General features: G+C 29.9%; 2 protein-coding genes across 3 annotated transcripts; both read right to left on the bottom strand.

Annotated features, from left to right (window-relative positions):
* Positions 1-39: 39 nt before the first annotated feature.
* LOC128388479 (uncharacterized) lies at positions 40-5,318 on the bottom strand. Of its 2 annotated transcripts, XM_053347882.1 has the most exons (6): positions 2,698-2,851; positions 2,421-2,574; positions 1,875-2,353; positions 1,673-1,795; positions 1,437-1,591; positions 40-1,347 (listed from the first exon to the last, which is right to left on the bottom strand). In XM_053347882.1, the coding sequence occupies exons 3-6, from the start codon at positions 2,057-2,059 to the stop codon at positions 623-625; spliced, it is 1,188 nt and encodes a 395-aa protein (XP_053203857.1). In that variant the 5' UTR covers positions 2,060-2,353; positions 2,421-2,574; positions 2,698-2,851; the 3' UTR covers positions 40-622. The 2 variants fall into 2 exon arrangements, 1 of the variants encoding a protein (XP_053203857.1); XR_008325277.1 differs by lacking the exons at positions 40-1,347; positions 1,437-1,591; positions 1,673-1,795 and adding exons at positions 4,058-4,540; positions 4,608-5,318 and having other exon boundaries at positions 2,071-2,353; positions 2,698-3,978.
* A 139-nt stretch (positions 5,319-5,457) lies between these two features.
* LOC128388481 (vesicle-associated membrane protein-associated protein A-like) lies at positions 5,458-6,767 on the bottom strand. The gene has a single exon (XM_053347891.1). The coding sequence runs from the start codon at positions 6,621-6,623 to the stop codon at positions 5,760-5,762; it is 864 nt and encodes a 287-aa protein (XP_053203866.1). The 5' UTR covers positions 6,624-6,767; the 3' UTR covers positions 5,458-5,759.
* Positions 6,768-7,680: the final 913 nt, after the last annotated feature.

Here is a 7,680-nt window from a genome sequence, read left to right on the forward strand (position 1 = left end):
AGTTTGGGTTACTTTTCGTCAATTTTTTCATCCACCAAATCCAAGGGTCCAACTTGTTATTGTTTTAATTTAGATTAAGTTTTTCTTTTCATCAACGATTATGTGTTAAGATGTTATCATGCAAAGTGTTTTACATTAATTGTTGACAAAAATTATAATAACGTCTTGGATATAACAATTAGTCGAACCATCAAATTACCATTACCATCAAATCAGCATTTTCAGTTGTATCTTGATTTTTCTCGTTCTCTCTCTCTCTCTTTTGAGGTATGATTGAGTTGATTAGGATTATAGAAAGAGGATTGATTAAAGAGAATACAATGAATACACCTCATGATAGATATTTTTCTCTATACAGGAAAAGATTATTTTTACATTTTCTTTTTTTATAAATGGGAAGTCAATGTTGAGATCGAATAGTGGATAACAAAATTGTCCACTAGAAAAGCAAAAGAGAAAATCTTGTTAAATCCTCAACTTATAATAATAGAAAAAAAAATATGAATATAAATTATAGATAAATATATATGTATGTAGAGATTTTCATCTATTGTTATATTGTGGTTTATATAAGAGTCGGAATAACAATAGAAATATGAACAGAATGATTCTATATGTTCAATTAGCACCAATCATCTTCGTGGTATTGATTAGTCCTTTGTTCAGCATCTTTCTTATTATTTTCCAATCCCCAAACACGAATATAACGTTTACTTCCAGAAATTAACACAGGATAATCTCGATGAAAACCAGTGACACAATGAACATTCATACAATTATCTGGATTCCATGTTGTTGGGCTCAATGTTCTCAATCGTTCGCCATTTTTTAAATCGTAAACACATATTTCACTGCCAAAGTTTGGAACTGAAATTGGTTTGAAAAGTAATGTTTCAGTAACGTAAAGTTGACATTTATAGAAAGCAGTAGAAATATTGATAGCTGATGATTTCTTTTTACTAGTAGGCCTACAATAAGAAAAGGGATAATTTATATTTGAATTGACCAATGTTCGATTTTTGAAAGTCCATTGGCTCAAATGGCTTTGAGCTCCGTGAGCTGTGATTAAGTTCATATTATCACATGTGAATGATAAATTGACCACTGGTTCACATGTTGTATTGTCACTGCCGATAGATTGAAGACTCTGTCTTGGTTTACGAATGTCAAAAATATGAATAAATCCCGACGAATCGCCAGCAAATAAACATTCCTCATCAATCGGTGACCAACAGACTCGAGAAACACTATGATTACTTGATCCAAGAAGCGATGCCACCGTTATTTGCTGAAGACAACATCCACTTCTTATATCAATAAAACGAATGGATGATCCAGAGGTTCCAACTAAGTTTATCAAGTAATTAGAAACAATTAATAATAAAATTGTCGATTTATATTATTAGTTGGCCATCTTTGCCAATTCAATAGTTTACCTGTAATCAAATTTGGATTAAGTTTATTCCAATCGCTGCTATAGATTTTCTTTTGGCCAAAATCATAAGAATCGAGTAACTTTAAAGTATTTGTATCAACTAGAACAACCTTATTGGGATATGTAGCAGCAATTAATCCATTGTCAATAGGAAACCTGAAGAGAATTAAAAGAGAAGAGAAAGATAATTATTTAGATATTTATAATTTTTCTTACCCTAGAGAGTTTGATAATTACCATTGACTTTTGTTGAGTGTTAGTGGTACAAATTGTCGCCTCTCAATTAACCTTAGTCTACCACGAGCTTCCTCTTCAATCTCATAGATTGAAATATTACCATCACAATCACTGGCTAATGAGCTATTAAGAGAATTAGGTTAGATGTAAAGTCAAGTTGACACTTTTTTTTTGGCTCTTAGACTGAAAATTGTAGACTTACAATTTCATAGTAGGATCAATATCAATGTAATTAACCGTAGCTGAAACTCTGCATTCCATGATAGGTTCATAATCAAGACTGGTAAATGCACTTCTCATAAATTGCTCTTTGAAGGTTCGTTTCCTTACTTCACCAATTTGACTTTTAAACAATAGGGAAGGATGTGAATAAAGCTCCTGTTCCATGGTAGATATCAATTGAATTTAGTTGTATAAAGAGATTCGCAAAAGGAGAGAGGAAACTTGTGATATAAGCACAAAATTTACGATGAAAATGTTAACCTCAATGACCAGATCAATAGAAATGACAACATGATAAGAGAAGTAGAAACACAGAATAAGTTAAATTATTTAAACACAATAGTTTCCTTTGTTGTATTCTGGTGGTTGATCCAAAAAGTAAATCACTCAAGGTTGCCAATTAGATGTAATATTTGATGAGATGTGGCAAAATAATCTTACCAGAAACCATTTTGATAACTGAAAACAAAAAAGAATCAAGATAAATAATCAATAACTGAAACAATAGAAAGACAAAGAGACTTACTCATTATGATGGAAGTAAATTGGTTTGAACAACATTTAAATTACATAGAATTTGAATTGTAGAATTTTCCACCAAAAATATTCTATTGAATAGATAATTCCAATTGCAGGGTTAATCAAGAGACAATAAGAAATTAATCTGAATATTGAAGATTCTGCGTTAAGACGAGAGATTAATGAACAGGAAAAGAAAACAAGAAAGAAAGAGAAAATCAGTTTAAATGGAATAGAATTTTAAAAGAAAACAATAAACAAAATAGAGAAAAACAAAGACTTACACATGAGAGAAAGAGAATAAAAAAAATATGGTTACATGGAACCAGAGAATTGATTGAAATAAATTAGACAGAAATTAAAGTTAATCAATTGATAAGTAAATAGAATTAGAATTTAATTAAAAAATATAAAATAAAAACAAATCTTTTTCTTTTCACTTTATAATCACAAACACAGAGAAACTAAAAAGAGAAAGAGACAAGAGAGAGAAAAAGAAAGAGAAAATAAATGCTACACCTAAAAGATTTTTCTCTCTCTTCCCTCTTGTTTCTTTCTCTTTCTCGTCTTTCTCTTCTTCTTCTTCTTTTTCCTTCTCATTTTGTTTACTTCGAAAAGAGCGGCAAATGTGAATCAACCTGAGAATAGAAAATATTTTCACTTTTATTTTCTTCCAATTTTCTCTTTCTCTCTCTCTTTCTCTTCTTTTCTTTCTCATTTTCTTTATTCATCATAATCATTATATTCTATTGATTGTTGATGGACAACAATTGATTTAGAATTTTTATTAATTTCCTTATATCAATTTAATCTTCTTCTCAATGACGATTATCTTTTTCTTGATGATTGTTTCATGTTCACCTTAAAGTCATTTTCTTTTCATTATTATTATTAATTTTGATTCTTTGATATTTATATTATTTGAAATGCAATTTTTCTTAACGATACAATGTTTTCAATTCCAAATCTGTTCAGCAAGTTTCGTGATTAGTTTGGGTTACTTTTCGTCAATTTTTTCATCCACCAAATCCAAGGGTCCAACTTGTTATTGTTTTAATTTAGATTAAGTTTTTCTTTTCATCAACGATTATGTGTTAAGATGTTATCATGCAATAATTTTAATAATTTTAATTTATACTTGTTTCTTTTGTGGTTTATTTGATTGTTTTCCAGTTTATGGTTTGACATTTATCGTGGATTTGAATCAAGAAATGCTTGTCTAAGCTCGGAAATCGGAGGATTAGTAATGATTCGTCCACTTTGAACTCGTTCAGATAAACGAGTTGGTCGCCATCTAAATTGGTACGAATAAATTTTCGCCATATTAGCTTCGTTAATCTTGATTAACTCACGAATACATCTCAAGTAGAGAGAGAAATTTTCAATCTGTTTCTCCAATTTACGTTTCTCACTGGTGACAATGGCTATCGCTTCATTCAGAGGTAAATCAAGAGTGTTGTTATTCAACGACAAAGTACATTTAATTTCAGGATCAACGAAATCATTATGAGTCTTCAAATTGGCTTTACCGGATTTCGAAGGTAAAAAAATCTGACTCATTGTACCTGTTGAAAGAAAATAATATAATGGTGAAATTAGAAATTTAAATCAACCCAACGATCGAAGCCATTTTTTTTTCATTACCTCTAATTGGTTTTTCGAGGATTCGATTGATATAATAAGTGAATCCGTTACTTTGATCTCGTTGGAAAGAAAGGAAAAGTTCAGTCTTACGAACAGCAATTAAGTTCCATTTATCATATTCGTATCTACGAAGTGCACCTAATTGCCAGTAATTAAGGATAACATTTAAATCGCGATGTCGTTGTATGGCCATTCCAAAGTCGTCGTCAAACGAATCCATGTGACTTTTAATATCGGTTATCGGCATAAAGGCATCAAGAAAACGACAAACCCGCTCATCAAATTTATCTTCAGCCATTGAAAGGATCAGAAAACAAATTGTATTGTATTTGGTTTTAACATTTTTTGGATCTTTAACAATCAAATTGTAATAACGCTCAGAATATAATTTCAAGAATGGCGAAGTCTCTTCGGGAATAGTTAACGGGGCGATTTTTGACCTCTTTGATATAAAACGAGCTTTCTTTACGTTGGAAGATTTTCCTGAAGAAAAATTAAGGAAACAATTAACAAATTTGACGAGAAAAAGAAAAGAAAAAGAAAAACTTACCAATTTTATCGATCAGTTTCGTTATTGGTTCGAAGACTTTTCGAGACACCGAGTTCTTACTAACTGAAACTTTCGAATCTTCATTTTTATTCTTACCATTCATTCCAATTGGTTGATAATTCGTATCAATTAACTGATTTATACGATTTAGTTGATCAATAGAAATCTAATTGTTTTCATTAGAAAGATTTTAAATCTAATTTTCGACAATTAAAGAGCAATTGAAAGGATAATAATAATTTAATGGTTAATGATTGTAATTTGTTTTCTCTTGTAATAGTGTTGATGGTTATGATAATGATGAAAGTAACGTTGGTGTTGGTGTTGATTGTAACGATGGAGTAGGAAAGGAAGATAGTGAGAAACAGAGAGAAAAAGAGATAGAAAAAAAAGAGAAAGAGAAAAGAGAGAGAAAAAGAAAGAGAAAATAAATGCTACACCTAAAAGATTTTTCTCTCTCTTCCCTCTTGTTTCTTTCTCTTTCTCGTCTTTCTCTTCTTCTTCTTCTTTTTCCTTCTCATTTTGTTTACTTCGAAAAGAGCGGCAAATGTGAATCAACCTGAGAATAGAAAATATTTTCACTTTTATTTTCTTCCAATTTTCTCTTCCTCATCTTCTCTTTCTCTTTCTCTTTTCTCTCTCTCTCTCTCTCTTTCTCTTCTTTTCTTTCTCATTTTCTTTATTCATCATAATCATTATATTCTATTGATTGTTGATGGACAACAATTGAATTAGAATTTTTATTAATTTCCTTATATCAATTTAATCTTCTTCTCAATGACGATTATCTTTTTCTTGATGATTGTTTCATGTTCACCTTAAAGTGTAATTTTAATTGTTTTTTTTGTCGTAATTATTAATGTGATTTTTTTATTTATATCTTTGATATTTAGAGAGATCGACACTGAAGTGAAATTTCTTAATGATCAAATTCATTAATAGGAATTTAATAGATTAACATTATTAATCTACTTCTTGTAATTTTTTTTTGTTGTTTAGGTTTTGCTTCAATGGGAAGGAAGGTGAACCGTTGAAAGGAGGATTTAAGGATTAACCAGGTATCAGACCAATTGTTTTTAACTCCATTTTTGAGACTCCATTTCAATTAATTAATAATTTTCTTGGACCTTTTGATTTGATTTTGCTTTTTGTTTAAAAGAGAATTTTTCCCAAAAAGAGACCCAAAAATAGTGCTACCAAAATTATACCAATGACTGGAGGTTGAGCTAATAAATTCATTTGATCAATAGAACCAACATCAATTGAAGATGGACCTTTAAAACCAGGTAAATCTCCGGATGCTGGACTTGGATCGGTGAATCTTTTCCTTAGGCCATCCTCCTTTAATTGCATCAACTCTTGTCTCAGGCTATTATTTTCTTCCATCAAACGATATAATTCCTCTTTAGACCTTGAATCTTCCGTTGGTTTAACTGTAGATTCATCATTAGTATCAGTGTTAGTATTAGTAGTAGTAGTGGTTGTTGTATGTTTAACTGATTCGGAAACTTGGGATGAAAATAGTTCCGGAGCATTTTCAGCATTACTGTAAACATTACCACCATCTTTACCACTTCCACTACCACCACCACCTTCAATTGCAGGTGCTGATTCAGATGTATTATCAAATACGCATTTCAATTTTGAATCCATTATTTGATCGGGATACATTTTCCACATATTCTCAGGATCCATATCTGGTTCAGGTTCAAACATTGTCTGAATCATAAATTTATGTTTACTTCTGTCAGGTTGATTTTCAAAATCAAAGGGTTGTAACATAACAGCAATTTTTGTTGTAGATTTTGGTTCAACCATTCCATTATTGGGACGTACACAATATCTACGAGGAGCCGTAGTTTTAACCTTGAAACAAACTCGTCTATCAGAAGGATTGGTAAGGGTTAAATAACTGGTAACAACTGATGTATAGGGACCTTCAAAATGGATAACATTTTTAGGATCGATTATCAATACTTGTTCCGTTTTATGTGATTTATTTCCACTTTCAGCCATCACATAGGTACAATAGGTGGTGGAGGGTATGTAGAGACAAATATATCGACAATTTGGAAGAAACAAAACAACAGAAAATTAAAGGAAAAACAAAACACAGATAAAATAAAGATGGCGACCAACTAGTTATTACTAATAAATAAGTTACTCTATTTGCCTACAGGGGAAAAAAACCGAAGCATCAGCGGAACAAAAAGTGTCGCCATCTAGCGGGAAGGAAAATCCCTAAATCGAATTGGAATTTATTTGAATTAATTAAATGAAACAATTTAATTATTGTTCTCGTTTTTTTGCTTCTTTGTCTTAATCGGTTTAATTGAGAATTTAATTGGAGATTTGATGATTAATTTGTTAATCAGTGCGAAAGTTGAATGAAAAAGAAATCGAGACTTTTGAGAGAATCGATTGACCGAAACAATTTAATAGACTAATTAACTTTAATTCGTTGGAGTTGATTGTTAACATAGAAGAAGAAAAAAATAATGTTAATTGAATTAATTAATTTGATTAGCAAAAAGATGAGTAAACATTTTAATGAGTTTAGTAAATTAATTTACTGTTAATTGTTGGGAATGATTTTAATTTTCTTCTTTTGCAAATGATTAAGGGATTTTGATTTGATCATTACGATTTTCATATGATAAAGTTAATCACTTTGTCTTGTGTGTTGATTATCATTAGTTAATTATTGGAGCAATGATCATTTGGTTACTAAATTATGAAATTGAAAAGTTTCAATTTCTCTTAATCATAATCATAATTGTCCATCTTTAATTTTTGTTACTTTTATATTGACCATTAAACTTGACCTTAACTAATGTCCATTAATTTCAAGTGTTGATTAAAATTTTAATTCATTTCACGAATTAAATTGTCGTAATAATTTCATTGCTTTGATGATTTACTCATTTACTTTGATTAAATTGGTAAAATTTTCTTGATTGTTGTTGATTCACTTTTACTCTCACTATAAAAATATTCAGTGAAGATCATTAATTGTTAAGGTTAATAAAAAATTAATTGAATATTTATCAACTGTAAATGATTAGTTTATTGA

The sequence above is a fragment of the Panonychus citri genome, unplaced genomic scaffold (genome assembly GCF_014898815.1).
Source record: "Panonychus citri isolate SS breed McGregor unplaced genomic scaffold, ASM1489881v1 Contig00099, whole genome shotgun sequence".
NCBI lineage: Eukaryota > Metazoa > Arthropoda > Arachnida > Trombidiformes > Tetranychidae > Panonychus > Panonychus citri.

Coding starts and splice junctions, on each gene's coding strand:
- LOC128388479 (XM_053347882.1), bottom strand. CDS start 2,059: ATGGAACAGGAGCTTTATTCACATCCTTCCCTATTGTTTAAAAGTCAA. Junction 1,592..1,672: donor ACACTCAACAAAAGTCAATG/GTAATTATCAAA, acceptor AATTCTCTTCAG/GTTTCCTATTGACAATGGAT. Junction 1,348..1,436: donor TAATCCAAATTTGATTACAG/GTAAACTATTGA, acceptor TGATAAACTTAG/TTGGAACCTCTGGATCATCC.
- LOC128388481 (XM_053347891.1), bottom strand. CDS start 6,623: ATGGCTGAAAGTGGAAATAAATCACATAAAACGGAACAAGTATTGATA.